Source organism: Limanda limanda, chromosome 7 (assembly GCF_963576545.1).
Source record: "Limanda limanda chromosome 7, fLimLim1.1, whole genome shotgun sequence".
NCBI classification, from domain to species: Eukaryota; Metazoa; Chordata; class Actinopteri; order Pleuronectiformes; family Pleuronectidae; genus Limanda; species Limanda limanda.
Genome location: NC_083642.1, coordinates 19,920,064 through 19,941,473, shown reverse-complemented (window position 1 = coordinate 19,941,473; position 21,410 = coordinate 19,920,064). Strand labels below are relative to the sequence as shown.

Sequence of the window (21,410 nt, the reverse complement as noted above, 5' to 3'; positions counted from 1 at the left end):
GCTGAAATATTGCTGACAGACGAGTAAATCATTTTTGGTGGCAACAAGTTGCTAATCGATATCCCACAAGTCGCAGTTTTGGAAAATAATGAATATATAATTTTAAATGACAGCAACACAAGAACATTTGAAATTCTTTAAACAGCTGGGGAAATGACTAGAGTGGACACTTAAATACTCAGGAGGGTTTTGGTTTAGTCAGTTGCCTCCACAGTGGAACCTGGGCCAAGGTCTGTGGCTTCAAACCAATGAGTGTGGTCAGAAATGACAAACACCGCTGCAGAGGAGGAGAGAGGATTCAAAACCACACTCTCCCCACATCTAGAGAGCTTGTAAAATTTCTAATTTACCCCATGCATCCAGGCCAGCTGCTCCTGCTCTCTTGGTGGTTATTTGGCTGTAGTATCCCATTTGTTTCTTTTTCAGCCAAACATCAAAGCCTGGGGTATTTACCTAAAAGACAATTAGATTTCTGAAATAACCCAATATAGTTTCCAGAGTTTCCTAGTAAAACACTCAATAAGCACAATGACTGTTACCAACATTTTATATTTGTGTCTGTCAGAGAGAAGCTATTAACTAAAAAAATCTAAAAACATTTTAGATTTGAAGCACATGCCTTTAAACAGATGAGTTTTTTCCATAATAAAAGTATGTTAAACATTGGCAACTGAAATGACTACAAGGCCCATAAACCTGCTCGTTGTCTATCCCCAAGTCAGGAAACTGCCTTCAAATGTACAGAAATACTGTAAAGCAATAGGAAATGCACTAACGTAACTCCAATAAAAAATTTTTCTAGTGGTGCAATAACTGAAAGTATGGCTGCTTTCAGACGTGCACTGAACAATGGAGTTTCTCCTGCAGTCCCTGAGTAAAACTCTGAAGAATGTAGAAATGTGAAAAACAAAGAGAAAATCAATACCTCAGGATGAAAAAGTGGTGCCCTGTTGAAGCATATTGAAGACACCATCAGAGATGAGACTTTTTGGTGATAAGGACCGACACCAGTGCAATGCGCTCTAAACACAATTCATATGTAACATCCTGTTTTTGCAAGCTGCACCACTCCTCGCCTGAATACCTCAGAGATTTCTGTGTTGTTGTGAATACGTCTACTCTACATGTCTGAGTGGAGAATCTTCTACTGCGTTGTTCATATGTGAAAGAGAAAGTCCAGACCCAATTGTGCTGACTCCAGAGCTGAAGTCTGAAAATGGCTTGTGATGTTCTCAAGTCAACACACTTCCACAGGTCACATTAATAACTGTAGTTTACTGTCTGATAACTGTGAACACACTGATAGGGTCCAGCTTGCCCCGTCTCCACCGGCAGTTGCCATAGGAACCAAGGTCGTAGAACAGATCCTACATTTGTAAAAGATATGAGCCTCCAGTTGAGATAGTAAACAGCCGTATTACAGATGTCTCTTCAGGGTTACAGGCCTACAGTGTTCTGTAGGAGAGGATATATGTATTACATAGGATGCATACACGAATTACTGGGTTAATCTTCATCCTATGTAAATGCTTTACATGCATTGCTGTAAAATTCAATCGTAAACATGAGCTGACCGTTTAGCATGAAAACTTCACAGAGAGAAATGCTGCCGTGAGGTGCACATAAACCTTTCACTACACGTAAAAGGCACTTTTAGGAGCAAAATGGTGGAGATAAGACTTTGTGGTTGTATGAGCTGATGAGTCATTCTGTCATCTCCTTCTGAATGCTGGTTTTCTATGTGTTCTGACGAAATATTTGGTGCAACATTAATGTGTTTATAGAATCCCTTGTGAGCAGACCAAAACATATTTACATGGTAAATACACAGCATTCAAAATAGTGAAGTATTGCTGACCCCCTCGTTACCGCAAACATTTGGAGAGTAAATAAGAATAATGAGGATTTGATGCTAGTTGTGCGAAATGATTGGAATGCTTCAGATTACTCAACTTAACAAACCAGTAGTTTGAAATTTAATGAAAAACATGACATGTGGTCACAGAGATGAATGGTGGTTTGGTCTATAATGGTATGTTGCTGTCTTGGAATGAAGGCTGTGATGGATAATGTGCATGAAAAATCTCTGTCAGCTTGACCTATCAGTCAAGTTTGTCATTGTTATGTTAATTAATAGAAAAGAAGTTGCTCGCAAGCAAAACCGTCCTGAGCCGACAATCTTTATACCAGGGGCATCTGAGAAGCTGAAGTATTTTGGGGTGTAAACTGTAGATGGCAAAGCATCAATCACCACATATTTGAAAAAACTGGCAGCCCTAATGTACAGTGGCCTTGATATTGCTGTGCCATATTCTGGCAATTGAAACTGTGACTATCAGTCCATTACACACTTCTTTGGGGAGGTCACACCTGTTCCGATAGCTCCATGGTGGAAGAACTTAGCATCTATTTTGTTTCACTTGACTTTGTGTGTACAGTGTGTGGATTTGTGAAAGGCACAATAAAACACAAAACAAACGTTACATTTTGAAAGCAGACCAATCCATATTTACTGAGAGAAAAACAAAGTCTGCACACAAGAGAGGAAATCATTTGATGACAGTTTCATTCTGTCTGCAGAGAAGTCATTGTGGAAAATCACAGGCTAATATTGGCGGTCAGATGTAAATACAGCATAACAAAATGAAACACATGAGGCCATCGTAATGAATGAGGAGCAGCTCTGCACCACGTCTGTAAGTGAATCACTCAAATTAAATGGTCCACCGTTAAAATGTTGTGAGTTCAACCTCCTGTGCATGTGGTGTTTAAATCGACACACACACACACACACACACACACATATGTATATACACTTTGAACAATCCTTTATAAACAATATTCACAAGCTGGACTTTCAACAAACCTGATTATTTATATCATTTTTGAGATTGTTGTTACATCTGGTTAATTTTTATGCGACAGAAAAACTAAATCTTGAACAGGCAGCGTGCTCCAAATCAAATCAACGCTGGCGTCTGCTCACAGGCCACATGGAGGTTGGAGAGCTAATGCATCACATTTGGCTTGTTGGCCTGAGACCGTGTGTTGTTGTAAGCAGCGATTGTCGAAATCTTTGCACAGCCTACACAACACAAGTTGCCTGAGGACAAATCAACATCATACCTATCACCTATCATTGGTGGTGTGAGTGTCTATATCTACTCATCTGAGGGCGCCTTCCGCCTACACCTACTTGTAAGTTTAGCCCCTCAGACTTTTCAGTTTAGTGTGAACACAAATAACAGGTGTGAAAGGTGCCTTGAAATCCAGATCAACAGACCAAACTCTAGTCAGACTTAGAGAGGTGTTCTCGTTCTGCATCAATCTGAAGGAGGTTGAGACAGAGTTAAATAATAGAGGGTGTTAAATCACAGTTACGCAGGCTCACTGTATTGCTTAGTCTTCAACTCTGAGAAGATAATGTTTGAATGACGGGGACATCCATTTGAACTAGCGTCACTGCACTTGAAGTTTGTGGTGTGGATAATAATATCGTAATGACAATACAGTGGCATCAGAATGTCAGACGTGAATCCTCTGGAGAATTTGTTGCCGTTGTGAACACGTCTCTGCAGAGATCACCCACTTTGTTGTGCATGTGTTAAAGAAAAACTACAGAAAAAGACCAATCTGAATTCTCCGAAGATCCTCAGCAGGATAAGTCTACAAATGGCTTTACAAAAAGGTTATGTTACCTCCCTTAATTACATGTAAATTAAATGTAAGATCATGGTCTGGACTTTGAGGTTTGAAAACACCCTTAAACTCAGCAGGAGGGCGACTACATGTATTCCTTAAATGTTGAACTGTAAACTGTAAAGATTTTTATATTTACCACTACACCATAGCTATTTGTGTGGTATACGTGAACAGAGTGTGTGTTTTAACAAGATATAACAACAAATATATTGAAAATGTTTTTTTTTAACAATTGAACAAATTTTGCAACTCAGTTCATCAGTGGATGCTCATTTAGCTGTCAACATTAACCGTGTCTCCAAGGGACACTAAAGGCAAGACACCAGGCTGCGGTTAACACCACGAGAGATGTGTTTACTTGTATTTGCTCTAAATTATGTACTTGACAGCAGCACAAGAACACGCCAAATCTTGAATTCATTTGGATCACGCTGCTCGCTTCACGTTCGCCCACATGCAACCTTTCATTTTTGAGACGAGGCTATATCTGACATATTTCACACTTCCAACAGCACCTCGGACTCACATTCCTCCCCATAAACCCTCTTTCTCTTTCCTGAAACACTCTCATACAGAACCAGCTCAGCACTGGTTAGCTCTTTCATGTGGCCAAGGCCAAGACGCCAAGAAGCCAAGCCCATGTTAATGCTCTGCAGACTCTCACTGCTCCGAGTCATTTTGGTTTATTTAGCTTTCTGCATCAAAAGTGTCTCAGATCAGTTGCTCCAGAGCTGTGAACGGCTGGGCGTCAGACTCTTTCACTCCGATCCCACAAATTTCAAACATACACAAAGACATATAGACGTATGTTGCACGCACACACACACACTGCACATTCCCTAACAACAAGCCTTCCTTACCCTAACCTTAACCATCCCAACTGAACCTTTAATCCTAATTTCAACCAAATTTTAGTCCTTATCCCTCGCGTTAAAACATCAACCCTCAAACAGGCATGAAGCGTCCAGCAAGTTGGTCCCCACAAAGCTATTGGACCCCAAGTATAGTGGGTGTCTTAGTTCCAAACCTCAAACATAGTAAAACAAGGCTGCATACACAGACACGTAAAGCCAGATGAGCGAAGGAACTGAGGTCATATAGATTTAATATAGGCAAGATTGCGTGCCCAGCATCGTCGTTGTGGGATGAAACTAAATATACATGAATACGAGAGGCTGTAATTATTGGACTTAGCCAAGCATATAAATGTATCTTGTTCCAGTAAAGCACACAAAATAAAGTTTTAAGTTTTAATTCACTCAGGCTGTCTGGCTTTCTCTTACTCCTACTCCATCCTCTCATGTCAACCAATAAACGTCAGAAGCATTCGAAATGTTCATCTCTAAAACAGTCGGATCTGTGAACAACAGAACTATCACCATATCATCTTATCGTATACATCGAATACTATTAGACGTAAATACACTTTTAGTTTCTGCAGCCTCCATTCAAATTAGTCTTTACTTTTTAAATTCTGTGAGATGGGCGAGATTCTCTGGAAATCTAGTAAAAATAAAACGAAAAGGAAAAAAAGATGACAGTATACAAAGACCAACAAGCACACTCGTTAAATAAGTCTTGAATCCTGAAGGAGAGCTTGAAGCGTTTCCCAAAAAACCTGACTCACAATGTGCGAAACAAGGATTTTCACTCCAGATGAATAAACAAATAAATACGCAGAAAGTTAAATAGACTTAGAACAAGTTGTGATGTTTAACATTTTACATTAAGAACAAATCACAATTTACTGCTTTGCAAAGTCAGTGAAGTCGCTCAGATCCTCTTGATGTAAGCACGTTCTCATGGTCCAACTTTGTATAATGATGATGGCTTCTTTATTACACAGTGGCCCACTTCATCATTTACAGCAACATGTCTTTACCAGCTGGAGCTGCAGGAGGAGCAACGGATCACTCCACTTCTTCAAAGTCACACGCGGCCCATTTTGGACGTTGAGCCGTAGTTTGAGAAACATGCATGATCTGTACAGAGTCTTGTCGCAGTTCAGTTCAAAGTTAGGTCCATTTTCAAAGAGTGTTCTCTTGTCCGAGTTGTATCCAACATGACTGGAAATCTTTTTTGACGATTCAGTGGAGTTAACCGACACCATCTCAATAACATAAACAATATTTTGTCCAATAGAAACAGAGCCAAAAAATATTCACATTTGTACTTGTTTAAATTTTTCTTCTTTTTGCTGTGTTCTACTTTATATTGTTCTGTACTGTAATCTGGGATCAAGCAGGCACAATAATTTCCTTCCAGGTTAATAAAGTATTATCTCTTATCTTATCTCAAATTACTATTTTGAATATTACCAATCAAAACAGTACTTTGTGGTTTGCCAAAAATGTCTCAAAAAGCTCCGGCTGATTATGACTTTTATTGAGTTACTATAAAGGCCTGATTGTGCCTCATACATTAGCAGCAACATCATTTTGTTTCAGAAACACAAGCAGCAAAAACTAAGATGTGTAGATTTCTCTGTAGACTGGACATGATGTGCAGACGTAACTTTGTTGCACAGAAAATAAACCTTAACATGTTTTTTACATCTGTACACTGATGAAACAAACCAATACTCAAAATAGGACTGAGCATTTTTTCTGACATTATAAAACACACCACATCCACCTTTATTTGACTCACCACACCTGTGCTGAACAGCTTTTTGCTGCGTGGCATAAAATAAGTGCAGCTATGGACTGAACCAAACACAGAGGAGAACATAATGGAAACTTGTACTGTGGTGCGTTTGCACGGCAGCAATTCACAACACTAATGACCTGGGAAAGTAGATCTGCAACCTCATCAAAGCGTTCGCTGCCTTTCATCTTTATGGGTCGCGGTCAGTAATCTTGTGGTCAGACTCTGCCTATCTCAACAAACCAAAAAGGCTTTCGTTTTAGGTGAATTGCTGAAGGGACTTTATGTTAAACTGTTACATATCCAAACTCAGTGCTTTTCGCAATCTAAATCATCACTTTTTCAAAGTTGCTGCTCTGTTTACATTACATTGATAGCTAATAATTTAAGTTTGAAGATTCTACCCTTTAATTATCAATCACTGCTGATGGTTTTCTAGACATACTGAGATTTTAGATCAATGAGGTTTCCACTAAGAGGATACAAGATATCTTTTGTTTCTTTTTTAACTTTGTAGCATTATGAACATATTGACAGACGATACCATACAACAACTGTATCCTCTTGCTCTTTGTCTTCTTATTGTTAACTTTTCAATAATGTATCTCGACAATGCTGCTTATGAGCAGCCGATCTTCAGGCTACATCCATACGACTACTTTTTTGTTTAAAAACAATAAAACGATATCTGTCCGCGAGTGTTTTGACTTTGAATCAGTTTTAAGGCTTGTCCATTCTAACACTGGTAGCCAAGGCTAATCCCTGTTGTTTTGTTACAGAAGGGGGTCATGTGATAGAAGCCTTACAAATCAGCAAATACATTTAAGCGAAAAGACCCAGTCAGCAAGCAGTTGCAAGCATCTATGTCATGTTTTCTGACATCTCAGTTTCTGCCCTTACAGATTACAAGGTAGCGCTTCAAATTTCAAAATAAAAACGAGCCAGACTCTTCAACTCTGGAGAAGTGTGGACACCAGGCGTATCCGTCGCAGAGCTAATACATTTTCAAACAAATAAGTATGGATGTAGCCTTAGTTCTCCGTTGAAGGATGGAATATACTTGAAATTTGAGCTCAACACAAGAGAAAGTTTGAAAAATGCTTCTTGCAACTGCAATTAAATGACCTTTAACCAAAAAAAGGAAACATGATGCATTTTTCAAGTTTCTGCACATGAAAATAAATGGAAACCAGTGTCTGCCTGGAAGGTAGGAAATCAATCGAAAAACATCTGTTCTGTTTTGGAGCATAATTGACATTATGGGATTTGTAATTAATGCGCAAAAACATTCCGAAAACTGGTGGTCCTTTAAGACAGCAATAATTTCATATGGGTTGGATTATATTTTTTTCAAATGCAAAACTTCTGTAACAAGACTCCTATTTTATGTATTTTTCTGTAGAGAATGTAAATTCAAAGCATTCCTTTTACACGTCCTTGTCACAAGACCAAGTCGGTCAAACTGAGTGATCTGGACATGCTGCTCATCCTTCATTCAGCATGCTTCGCAACCTCTATATGTAATCTACTTCTCTTTTGTATTAACAAAGTCTTTGTCCAGGTCAAACAGTCTTTGCTGTTCACATCCTCCTGTACATACTTCAGTTCTTTGTGAAGCTTAGTTTAAAAGCTATGAAAGTAATGAAAAGATGCCATTTTTAATTTGTAGGTAAGTGCATGCTCTTGACATAGTCTCTGTACATACAGTATGTGTGTGTCTAAGTTTATTAAGTTGTGTGTGTGTGTGTGTGTGTGTGTGTGTGTGTGTGTGTGTGTGTGTGTGTGTGTGTGTGTGTGTGTGTGTGTGTGTGTGTGTGTGTGTGCGTGTGTTTGTGTGTGTGTGCGTGTCTATGTATGTGTACATGTACATGTGTCTATGTATGTGTGTCTATGTATGTGCGCATCACTGGAATCCTCCCTCCTGCTTCGCAAACATTCAAGCGCTTCTTGGCGCCCTCTGCTGAGGCTTGCTCCTGCTCTTCCTCCCTGCTGCTCTTCCTCCCCCTCCTCCTCCTCCTCCTCCTCCCCCATGCTTGTGCCTTTCTCCTCTCTCTTTCTCCTTGTTTGGCTCCACCATCATGTCACCATGACGACGGTGGCTGCGCGGGGGGCGGTATCCCAGGGCCCTGCAGTGCTGGCCGAGATTTCCCGGGTGAATCAGCGCCATCACGTCCTCGTACCAGGGCTTGGGTCCCCTGCTCTGATAGGATGAGCCGGACCAGGAAGCGAACAGGTGGTTGGCAGAAGAGCTCCAGACGGCGAGACGAACAGTGACGGCGGTCCAGTGGTAGCCATGCTCCTCCACCTGGCAGTGGTAGACCCCGCCGTGAGACAGCTCGGCTCGACGAATCAGAACACCCCGCTCGATAACCACCAGCTGGTCACCTGTTACCAGCTGAGTAGGGAGACAGATTAGATGAATGATGAGTGCTACTCAAAGTGCTTATGTTTGGCAGAGCATCTTGATCGCCACCTGGTGGTTGGCTGCATTATAGGCCATACACCCTGCCTCCTCCATGTTAGTGGATGGGAGTTCTTATCACATTGATATTTACTCTAGTGCTCAAGATGTTATCTGAACTTTCAAGTGTTGGACAAACTCAAAACTACAATATACAAGCTGTAGGGATCATGCTAGCATGACTGTGAGGCTCAAGTTCAAACCACTCGGCTCCCTAACCCTGGTCCACTCCACCCAGGAGCGAGGCCACAGAGCAGCCCTGAAGGCAGAAGGTCCTGGACCAGCCCTGCACCGGGATCCTCATCATTTTCGCTGTCTCAGCAACTTGCTAACCTGTGAGTCAACCATGAAGGCATTTAGTGTTAAGCCTCAGTGCGCGAGGAGCAGTCGACCAGAAGCACTTTTATACAATGATTGACAGCAGTGAGCTCCCAACCCTGACTTTGGCCTTCTGTGGTTGGTTAGGATGGAAAGAAAAACGTGTAAAGAATATCTCTGCGCTGGTGGCAGGCTGCTTCATGAGTCACAGAAGCCTTTGACAGCACCTATCCGCCTCAAGATATATTTAGGTGCATATTTCCTCTAAAGATATTAGAAAAAGTTCCACAAAGTTACATCATGTGCCTATAAGATTATCCTGTATTTATGTTCAGTTTTAATATTTCAAAAGTTTAAAACACAAAAAAAACAAAAACATGTGTGTGGGTACCTGGTTTAGTTCAGGACTGTTCTCTCCAGCCTGTTTGTACCAGGTAACAGCAGCATGTCTGGATCGAGGGAGACACTCCAGGTAGGTGCTGTTACCCTCAGCAACCATCATCACCCTCTGCTCCGCCTCCACCTGCAGCACGGCTGAGAGACAGTGAGAAAAAGATGTGACAGCTTGGTTTACTGTGTTTCCAACAGAAAAAATTACAGAAACAAGTCTGGGAATTTTTGGTTCAACCCTGATAAAGTCTGATAATTCTGCCAATTTGTTGGCGTGTTGTTGTTGTTTTTTTTAGGCTTAAATATGTTTCTGTCATCACAGTCTCTCGCCTTTTTTGATATATTTTCTTTTACGTTGAAATCATGTTCAAAAAGGAAATCCTGTCGTATTGGCGTAGGTTACTAATTATATATCCCAACTGTCCCAAGGAACAGCCTATTTATTAGGCTTTTAGTATCACTTTGTTTTAAGTTATAGAGTTTTTATAACAAGAAATGATGTTCTCTACTTCAGCTATTTAAAATAACACTTACTTTGATGCTGTTACTTTGCAAAATATCAGTATAGTGAACAAACATGTCAAACAGTGTATTGGTTCCTCACCTCCCTGTCTGACACACTGAGTGAGCGGATCCTCTTCCTCCCCTAAATGACGAGCATTCCTCCTGTGGAGAAAACGTAATAAGCTTAAGAAAGAATTTCAACCTTCTGGTCACCAAGCAATGCAATTACATCCTGTAACAGAGAAGTGTTACATGGAACCAAATGAAAACAACAGTAGTGTGGCAAAGTTTGTCCTAAATGTTGTGGTGCAGAAAAGATCCTTGGTAAATAAATCTACTTGGGAGAATCAATTTACTTCACAAATGTAATGCCAATTGAGTTTTTAAGTGTTATTAGATTTTGTGCCACAGTTGAGATCTTGTCTTATGGTGAGGACGGTGGCACTGAGGAAAAGTTCCCCAAAAAGCATGGAAAGTGTTGAAATGGAAAAACTTTAATCAGAAAGATCTGAAAGACAAAATTGAGATGGAGCTTTGGCCGTGTTTCAAACTATAAACTATTTTGGTTTAACCTGATTTAAGAGGATCAAATCCACATGTTTGTTATCCAGAGGGGTAAAAAGCAAGTTGTCAGATAATTCAAGTAAACAGCATATGGTTCCGAGCAGATCTGATTCACTATACCTGCGCACAGTGGGCATGTAGGGGCTGCAGGCGTGTCCGTCCCAGGTGCAGTAGGGATCTCTGGCCAGGCAGCACTCGGCACACGCCTGACCGTACAACTCACACTGGTACAGGGCGAGCTGGGACACACCCTCCCTGGAGCCCACAAACAACCACTGCTGGAGGTGGAGAAGGAGGAGGAGGAGGTGGAGGAGACCGAGAGAAATTGAGTCATAGGAACAAAGATGGTTGGAAAAGGGAGTGAAGGATGGTTGAGGAAAAGGAAGGAGGAATGGAAGCAGGAAAGAGTAGGGGGGAGGAGGAGAGTTAAAAAGAGAGACATGAGATAAAAGGGGGGATTTAGTTTGCTCCAAAAAAAACAAAAGAGACAAACACATCTAACTCACAGTGTAACAATGTCAGTGTGTGTGTGTGTGTGTGTGTGTGTGTGTTTGTGTGTGTGTGTGTGTGTGTGTGTTTGTGTGTTTGTGTGTGTGTGTTTGTTTCAGATAGAGAGAGAGAAAGAAAGAGAGAAGGGGAGAAAGAAACAAATGTACTTTTTATCTTGAAGCTTTTAATCTTTTTGGTTTGTTTGTGTGATGTGTTTTTCATGAAACCCAGACAATTTTAATAATACAAGGTGTATTTCTGTGTGTGTGTGTGTGTTTGTGTGCGTCTTTGAGTGAGTGTGTGTGTGTGTGTAGCATCTCTTCATTACTGCTCTGACTGAGGCGGGGTAACCATAGCAACTGGTGATGAAGCTGTCCTTGGAGATATAAGGTGGAGATGTGAGTGATAAGTGTGATGTTGTGTGTGTGTGTATGTGTGCTTACGTGCATGCGTACATGCGCGCGTGTGTGTGTGTGTAAGAGTATGGAAGTTTCAAAGAGAGTTTTTGTCTCCATCTCTTTTCATCTGTTACCTTTTTCTTTGAGAGTGTCATGGCTGTTACAGGTGATTTGTGCTGTGAACGAGAGAGAAGCAAACACATTAAGTTTCAAACTTAACAATAGATAGATAGATAGAATTGAATGCAGCTGCAAACCATAAATGGGCATACTTTACATTCCTTCCACTCTATAATGTAATGATTCAGATATCATATGTACTGATTAATACGTTTTCTTCTATTATTTTTATTAATTTTGTATGGAATGAACAGTTTGCTGCTGATACAGGTTAATTAATTAATTAAAACTTAAGCTGTCATGCTGTTTTAAGGGTAGCCTGACTTGAAGTCTACTCTGCATTACTACTTGATAATCGATCTGATAAACAATTAAGAGTAAGTTTCAAATGTCTGTGATTCAATGTTCAGATTGTACAGAAACAAAGATGAAGTGGTTTGCAGTCAAATCTGTGGTGCAACACTGTGTTTGTTTGTTGTACCTGAAAGACCTGGAGCTGCTCCAGAGTGACCTCATGACTCTGCCCGTGTTCTCTGGGCAGATGGATGGCTTTCAGAACCAGACCAGAGTCTGCAGCAAAACAAACATCACTTTTAAAAAGTTTTACTGTGAAACAAACAAACAAACATCACAATTCCCCTCATGGTCCAAAGCACAAACCTAAACTTTTGAAAACTTAGAGAAAGTGTCCATTGCACACACTCTCATACCTGTGCCGATGAACAGAACATCATAGGTGCCGTCCACCGCCTCCACTCGGTCCACCAGCAATTTGGTGAACTTGTAGTGGACACCAACTCTCACCAGGAGTGGGCGCTCTCCCAGTGGTAGCACATTTTCCTAGAACAATAAAGTTTTTAATTCTATATCAACGCATCCCATGATTTTACTGGACTTGTGGTATGGACTAATAGCTTTTTTGTAAGACATATGGTTTTCTTCCTTTCTTTCTGTTATTTCCCTTCTTTTGATAAACGTTCACATGACAAAAGTGTTTTTAATTGCCCTTATCACTTTGTCTTGTGAAGTACTTTATTACATTGAAGAGTTTACTATTATATCATTATTATTAAATAATGTGAATCATTAGCTGAACCTGCAACAGTGGGTGTGTCCTGCTGAAGAAGATGACGTCGTCAGGATACTCTCTGGTCGAACTGTAGCTTCCATATGTGCTGCTTGGACACTGACAGATAGGTAAAGAGAGAAGAAAAACGTCAAAAGGATACATTCAGTAAACATGGTGTAATTTAAATTAAAAATAAAGTTGATTATTTTGTTCAATTTATTGGCTATGCTGCAGTAACAGAGTGTAGTGGTAATTGTACATTTGTTACCTTTATGCTTTATTGTAGACTGTATAACTTCATACACTAATTGGTAAGGGGATTAACTAAACTTTTGAAGATGTTTTGAAGTTTAACTTACAGTTCCTGGTCGTGGGTAGGGCACCTTGCCTGTAAACTCTGCCCACTTATACTGAGGCCCCTCCTTGTGTAAGAAATTTCCCTTAAAAGCCCGAACGACATCCTCCATCCGGTAAACGCACACAGCCGAACCGTTCAGAATATCACTGAGGATAAACAAGAAGGAAGGAAGGAGAGGAGTCATTAACAGCAACCTTCATCCAGCCTTCATGAGTAGAAGCATGGTTGAGCAAGGCTGCCATGGTCTCTAATCGGTAAGTTAAAGAAGGATGTGATGTACTGTATGAAGAGCTCTGAGTCATTGGGGCTTTTCAGCTCAAACACACGTTGAATCTGCTCCAAACCAAAGTTCAGCTTGGATGAACACTCTGCTTTTAGCACATCAGTCCTGACCACAACACATCCCATCCACTGTAGTTAAGATCATGGTTTACATTTTTGGCAAAGTGTGTCAGAGTTGAAGATTCCAGCCGTGTTTAATGGGCAGAGCTGCTAGAAACCGAACAGATAGACATGGCGTGCTGCGATTGTGATGATCACACAGTGGTTTCCTCCAGTTTAGACAGCTGACACATACTGTGGCGTTGTTAAAATGATACTGTGAGTGATTTATCAGGAATCTCTGATGACAACAACTGCAAAACTTCTGCAAAGCCGACACTGCTGATAGTTACATCCAAATAAAATCCATTGTTAACACAAGTATACATAATAATACATAGTTTGCTTGAATCTGAATTCACTTGTTAACAAACACTTCCAAACATCTCTAAAGAATCAAATTTTGGTGACTGACATGATGTGATGATGAGCAGTGAAGGTTACCATCCTATAATAACATATGGAATCTCCCATGTAAGAAACATGGGAGTCTTTCCTTTTCTGCCAACATTTCATGAACCTCAGATTTCCCACTGTTATTTGTCACTGATATTTTCATTTCATTAGAAGACATTTCTCAGTGCTCTCGCTTAAGAACCATTTTCCTACTCACTATGTCCGATTTTAATCGAGCCCTTTTAACTTTTTTTCCAATGCGAAACTTAGTGCCCACATTCAGCAATCCATCATCTATACGGCTCACAGACTGGCTGACATTGGACAAGAGGCAGGGTACACCTGGAGGTAGAGAGGGTCCTTTTCACGATTGCATTCCAAAGAGTCCTTGGTGAGCCCAAATGGCCCCTGACAGCTGTGCATACAGTGTGAATGAAGGTGACTGTAAAAGGGTGAATGCAACTTGTTATGCAAAGCTATTGTTCTGTAAAGAGTGGTTGATAAGACTGGTTGATAAATACAGGCCATTTACGGGTCGCCAGTGAATCAGGGCTGACGTACAGAGACAAACAACCATTCTCATCTCCAGGCAATTTAGATTGTACAATTAACATAAGCTGCATGTCTTCGAATCCGACACAAACCATGAAACTTCTTGCTATGAGGCGACAGAGTAGTTAAAAGAATGTCAAACAATGTCTAAATGTATTATTTCCAGAAGTTTCTGGTCTTCAAGTTTCCCCATTAACTGACCAGAAATCACCCAAGCGATTATGGTATGAATATTATTACCAGTGTTTGAGGAGCTTTTATGAATTGGTGGAAAAATTGACCTCCATGGACAGAAGGAGACCAAGGTTGTAATTTACAACTCGCCATATTTTGATAATTGATCAAGTCTTAAATGTTGCTTAAAATACTCAAAACACACGAAAGTACATTATTATTATTGAATATGCAAATGCATTGTTAAATTAGAAGAAATATGATTGAATGAAAGCAATGTAAAACAAACAACCTTCAGAATAGTAAGGCTCAGTCGCAAAAGAAATCCAATTGGCTGTTTCTAACACATTGCATGTGATATATGACAATTAATTTAAAAAGAAAAGGTAAATAAAAATTTTTAATAAAAGCAGAAATCCTCTTTTGGCTTCATCACAAGAGAAAAAAAAACGTCACATGTGTGAAATCATAACTGCAGCACAGAGAGAAGTTTCCATTCAGGAGGAGTGACCTTTCTGCACTCTGCACTTCTGTGGTCGGGACCCCACCCCTGAGCCATGCTTTGGAGTTCAGTTCGATCCCCTCACGGATTCCATGCACACTTTCCAAAACCCCAAAAACAGACCAACTCCCTGCCTGGCCACGCCAAATACTGTCATACTTCTGCTGCTACTGTGGAGCGCTGGCGTCCAGCTCTGAAACTGGATTATTCTCAGAGCATGTGGTTCTATCAGTGAGTGGAAGAAATAACTACAGGCTTTTACTCACTCGCTGGATTTTCCTCACTTAATATTCTTTATCCACTTTCATTCAGTGCCTGCATTTTTTTTGTCTGTGGACTGTTTTTGTTCACCTGTTTTCTGCCTCCAACATGCATTCTGTTTTCTGTTCCTCTCTCTCTGTTTAAATGTCTGTCTGCCTTCCATCGTGTCACTGCTCTGTTCCAGATGTAAAAAACATATTTTTTTCTCCCTCTCTCTGAGGATCAATAAAGTATTTCAGATTATGTTATGAATGTCTCTCACTCTAGATAGTTATTATTTTGCAAATACCAACAGAAAGCATATTGCATACATGCTGTTATAAGGCCCAGTTCACTGCTACTTTATATTTTCCATGTTTTGTCATTGATTTAAATCAAGTTTGTAGTTGCACAGTATGTACTCGTTCTGGTTTGACCTCTGTATATTAGTAACATTTATTTTGCATTTTGTCTTCTGTATGTTTTTCTTTGACGACTTTCTTTTTCTCAAGGTCTAAAAGTAGCTTGAGGTCACAGAGATGTTATGGGCTGTGTCTTGAAATGAGTTTGAGTGAAAAGGGTTGGAGTGTCTGAGAAAAGTACGATACAAGTCAAGATCCACACAGGCGCACACACAACAGACACACCACACACACAGTATTCTTTCATTTGGCAGACATATATCCAAAGCGAATTACTGCATTCAACATCTATGAGGGGCCATTTAGGGGTTCTTGCCCAAGGACACTTCGGCATGGAGATGGGGAAGACTGAAGATTGAACCACTGACCTTCCGGTTGAAGGAAAACCACTCTACCCCTTAAGCCATAGCCACCCACCCACACAGAGCGTTGACATCATGGCTTAGATGTTATCTTGTCTGCCTTTCAACAGACTCATGATGACACACACTGTAGGACAATGCAGAAGTTTTTTTAACTATTCAAGGATACAATTAATGAAAAGTAACTTTTTTCGACTCTTGCCAACCAATTCTCCACATCACAATAAAACCCAGGTTCATATAAAGTTCATATAAAGCTGCATCTATATTTTATTTATAAATCCTTGTCATTCACATCTTGAAAAGAGGAAGAGAGATATAGGTTAATTGCCCCCATGTCATCTGCCATTTAATCAATGACTTTGATATTATATGACAGCTATTAAATCTTAAATTAAAGGTCTCATTTAGAGACTTGCAGTACCTACTGCTGCCTCTGGGGGCTGCCTATGGCCCAGGACACACTGATTACGTCTCATGTTTGGTTTTCCTTCTGGCTGCAATGTAAGCAGGTGAGAGGGGACACACTGCAATGCAGAAGCTTCGATGTGTCATCTTGTCCTCGAGTTGGGGCATCTTGGTCATATTTCTTGTGTAATGACTGTGCCTCCCCCCCCCCAAAAAAAAAAAATCGTCATGACATCATATTAGTAGCATTTCATTGAAGGCCCCACAAGGAACTTTTTATTTTTGTTGATTTCGGCACTGTGGACAAAGCGGTGGTGTAAACACAACATCTTCAGGGATTTTTGTGGTTGTGAGTCATGCTAAAAATTCAGGGCTTTTTGTATCACTGTGAGTGACTATGACCAAAACTTCTCCACCCAGTAGAAATGTATGACACCCCAGTCCCTCCCAGTCATTACACCACTGGAATTTGTTTTGTATCTAAACAAGGCTGCGCAAATTGTAAACAATTTATATAATTTGAAGTTACTGGAATCTGATGTTTAGTGTTTTACAGAGGAACCTACCTCGATGTGGTGAACAGGCCGTAGATGAGAGGGTTCTTCTTGTCTTTCCCCTGCAGGATAAAGATGTCCTCTGGATAGAGAGAATAAGGAATAAGAAAGGAACACAAGGAAAATAGATAAACGTTAGACACACCGCAGTAGATGCTCTTAATAAAAACCTTACCGCAGAAGTGATTCATTTGTTGTTCCACAGGTTTGTGTGTAATGTTCTTCAATCTGTGTAAGTGTCTATGCGTTTGGGGGTGGTATTTGGTGCTCATTAATTGTATGCCTGTGTGTGTGTATGCTTGTGTGCATCTATCAGTCTGACTGTGTGACTAATAGCATCGGGCGTGCTGGCAGCATGGCTGACTGGCTGCTTGTAATGAATCCGTAGCCATTAATAACCGGCCACAGTGGGAGAGCTGAGCGCTCAGTCCGCCACAGGAGAACGACACCTGCTGTCACACACACTAACACCACGCCTCAGCCTTCGCTCTTTATTTAAAACACAGTGGATCACATGTGATACGTTTTTCTCACTTTGGTGTTTCTTCGACTGTCGTCCCTCACACTGAGCAATCAGGTGGAGTGTGGATTTTCTCTCGTTCCATCTGTCTGTCTTTCTAACCTGATAACTAACTGATAACATTTATTTTTATGGTTTTCCAAGCATTTGAACTCCAAATTGATTGTGACCCCAAGTCTTGATATTGACAGATTTAATATGATGCCTCTTTGATAAATGACAATAATTAAAGCCTTGTGTACCAACTTGGCACAATAGCAACACCCTGGGCTATAGGTCAGAATCAATCTATTACAGCGCTGGTAAAATGAGTTTACTAATAAAAAAAATACATCCAATAAAGGTTTAATTAAATATATCCTGCAGAGTTTTGGCCACTACTAACATTATGGAGTAAGACTTTGGTGAACTTATCCGATTTATTGTTTGAGCTTCAGTTAAAGTGTTTATGAGGCTGTAACCTTCACAACTGCAGTCTGAGATGTTGTGTTTAACAAACAAACTACTACTCTTCCATATTAGTCACATACTGTGATTTCTCTCCTCGGGCTAGTCAGTGTGATTTCGTTTAATACCAAATTGCAATGGAAACAAAGCATTTCACAGTTCACAGACGAACCGATTGACAGGAAAGCAGACAAACAAACAAACAGACAAACAGATGGCAACTAATGAAAACTGAAAAATGTCTTCAAAAGACTCAAAGTCACAAACAATCTAAATTAATTAGTCGTTCAGCAAATGTAGCTGCAGACAGCCCCATATGGTGTGGTGAAGTATTCCTAACTTCTAAGAGGCCTCACTACTTTACCTCTACATCCAAACCGATACAAAGGGCTGGGCAATAAATAACCGAGGTAAAAGTTGGAAATAATCATGATATTGATTTGAAGTCATTGTCACTGTTTTCTGCTCTAAAAATGTTATCTACGTTATCTAATTTGTGTTCAACGCAAATCAGATAACGTTGAACACATCCTCTTCAGGGGTCAAGATATCTGAGTTCAATATAGAGTTTGATCACAAGCAGAACAAATCTATGCACAAGCAGGGACTATTTGAGTGAGAGCACAGACTTTTGAGTGAAAGCTCTACCGAATAACTCCACTAAAGAAAGAAACATATAAAAACATGATATTATTAATACATAATTTTCAACTGTGTGATTTTTAGCTCATGATCATTACAGTTTAACACAATTTCAACTCCATTTCTCTGGTGTTGTTCATTATAGTATAATTCACAAGTCTGTTGTGACAGCTCCACCTTCGTTTTCACAGTCATATAATAATCAAATATTTTCTGTTTTGCTCTGTTGTCTGAGATAAGACTTGAAAATGTTTTTACCATCGCATCACAGTAGAGAACAGGGACCTTTTTTTCCTGTGTGGCATGCTGGGATAATCTATAAATATGTGACTTGACTTGGCTCCGAGGTTATAGTTGGCAAACAACTTTGAAAGTCTTAGAAACTCTACAAAAAGGATTTAACTGAAAAGTGCTGAGGTCGATGTTGAGATACAGAGAGTTTGCAGAAATAATGGTTGGAAAAGCATGTTTTAAACAAGGTTTGCATGTGTCTCTTCTTTTATTCTCCTCTATTTTCTTTTTTTCCCTTCACCACACTCATCTCCTCTCCCACACTGAGGCAGAGATGTTGCTGTGGTGACTGAGATGATGAAGCGTATCATCGTTCCAACATTCCTGTCGTTCCTGCTGCTTCAGGTGGCCTCCATGGAACTACAGCCCTGCAGGAAGTCTAATCTCATTTCATCTCACAAACACACACACAGCCTAACACCCACACACACAGACACACACAAACACACGCCACACACAGTGACAGACATCAAGCTATGAGAAATTAGAATTACTGCCTTGTAATATGCTTCCACCAATCCGTCAAGTTGCGGTTGGAAACGTATTTAATTAAAGGTATTGTATCTCATTCTTATTTGTCAGGATTGAAAAAATAAAAAATCATATGAGCTGACTATGTTAAGCTTTATTGTCTTTGCTCTGCTGCATGTCTTTACTATAAGTTTATTGAGAGAAACAGAGTCAAAGTGCATGTATTTGTTCAAATGCTTTGACAACAAAGCTGATTCTGACAGAACACATTGTTGTAGCCGTGGTGAATATGGAAGTTGCCGTAAAGAAGCTTCAAAGTTAAAAACATGAATTATGAACCTGGCCCCACAGACGACGTATGCAATCAAGGACACACGTGACATATGGTCACAGTCTGTTACTAAGGAGTTGATATTGTCAGCTTATGGAGAACATTATGATGTCAAAGTAAAGGCGACTTTTGACCTTCTGGAAATTAATTGAGACCATGTCATTATTTTATTCCCTCAGAAACGTACAATGTCATGGGATAGATCAAATCTACCAGTTACCGACTGGTGCACAGAGACAAATGCTGTCAGAATAAATCTGCATGCATGGGCCAAAGTGGTGGCAGGACGACAAAAGAGAGCAAGCTGCTGTCACAGCTTTTCATGTTGAGCTGCTAGTTAACGTCAACTCTGCCACACCGGCTACTGTAAATGCCAATCAATAACTGCGAGAAATCGCTCCAAAGCTTTATATATATTCATGTGAAACATTGAAAAAAAAAGTTTCTATCATCTACCACCAAAACTATTCTGTTTAGTTTCATGAAGTGAACATTTCTTGAAATTTTAAGAAATTCCCTGGTGTCGCTCCTGAGATTTCCCCATTGACAAGAACAGGACGAGCCGACAACCTGAAAGATGAACCCGGCGACCAATGCTGATGGTAGCGAAGAGGCATAATCAAAGCAATCAGCAAGACCCTAAGGACATAGAAGGGAGGATTATGGGTAATTTGCAGCCTCCAGCGTACACATTGCTCACTTCCTGAATCCCTTATTCATTATATTGCTTCAAGATTGAATTTTCTTTAATGTGTCCTTTTTTCCGTCTACTGCTTAATGTGTATCTCATCCCTCCATTTATTTCTCTTTCTTCACTTTTCTTATCATTTCAAGCTAGTTTTTCCTCTACTGCTTACATCCTTCAAAGAAGACTAGACTGTCTACCCCTCCTTTCATTAATCAAAACTTCTATCATAACTCCATTTTCTTTTTTTTTTCATACCTACTACTTGTCTTAAAATTCTTCAAGGCGGTTCTGATTTATTTCTCTGGATGATATATATTCTGTTTGGTGAATCCAAAGCACTTCAACATTTTTTCACAGAGGGAATGATCCAGAGACTCAAAAGAAGGGCACTGAAAGATTTACTACTCAACCTGGTGGAAGACGTTACAGGCCAGATGAAAGAGCAACTCCCCTTAAATCTGGTGGGAACATGTTTATCTGGTAATAGGATTGTGATCAGCTAGAGCAAAGAAGAGATACAAATCCATTTGTAAGTGCACTAAATATGCACTCGACCGCTAATCTTCCAAACAACATTTGCAGAGGTGGTCAGAACCATATTTGGCCATGTTGACAACCCAGTGATGGGGATATTTGTCTGCAGGACAAATGTTTGACATGAGGGATGATTAATACACTTTTATGTGCAGATGTGACGACGAAAAAGGCCAACGAATAGCAGACAGTTTAGAAACAAAATATTTGTAACAGATGAATATACATACAGGATTCTAATGTTTAATTCAAATTACTAAAGACCCATAGTCGCTGTTGTACAGCCAAACAGGTAAGGATTCTCAGATAAGAAATGCATTGCAGTGTGGGTTAAAATAGGGCTAAAGTTGTTTTTTAGATGTCTAGGTTACATGTAATATTAGGCAAATGTCTACTCTGCAATTCACAACAAGACAACAATATCAAAAATTAGTTGTTGTACAGTACAAAGCAAAAAGTATTTTCTAATTCTAAAA

The 21,410-nt window shown here is 40.0% G+C and overlaps 1 protein-coding gene across 1 annotated transcript in view; it reads right to left on the bottom strand.

Annotated features, from left to right (window-relative positions):
* Positions 1–8,284: 8,284 nt before the first annotated feature.
* Positions 8,285–21,410, bottom strand: part of sema3h (sema domain, immunoglobulin domain (Ig), short basic domain, secreted, (semaphorin) 3H) — a 186,804-nt gene continuing 173,678 nt past the window's right edge. The window contains exons 9-18 of the mRNA XM_061075367.1: positions 17,023–17,092; positions 13,021–13,165; positions 12,689–12,778; positions 12,303–12,432; positions 12,074–12,162; positions 11,607–11,648; positions 10,706–10,863; positions 10,122–10,183; positions 9,519–9,661; positions 8,285–8,743 (exon numbers count right to left, since the gene is read on the bottom strand). Of these exons, the coding sequence (XP_060931350.1) occupies positions 8,285–8,743; positions 9,519–9,661; positions 10,122–10,183; positions 10,706–10,863; positions 11,607–11,648; positions 12,074–12,162; positions 12,303–12,432; positions 12,689–12,778; positions 13,021–13,165; positions 17,023–17,092 (1,388 nt within the window). The remainder of the gene's footprint in view (positions 8,744–9,518; positions 9,662–10,121; positions 10,184–10,705; positions 10,864–11,606; positions 11,649–12,073; positions 12,163–12,302; positions 12,433–12,688; positions 12,779–13,020; positions 13,166–17,022; positions 17,093–21,410) is intronic.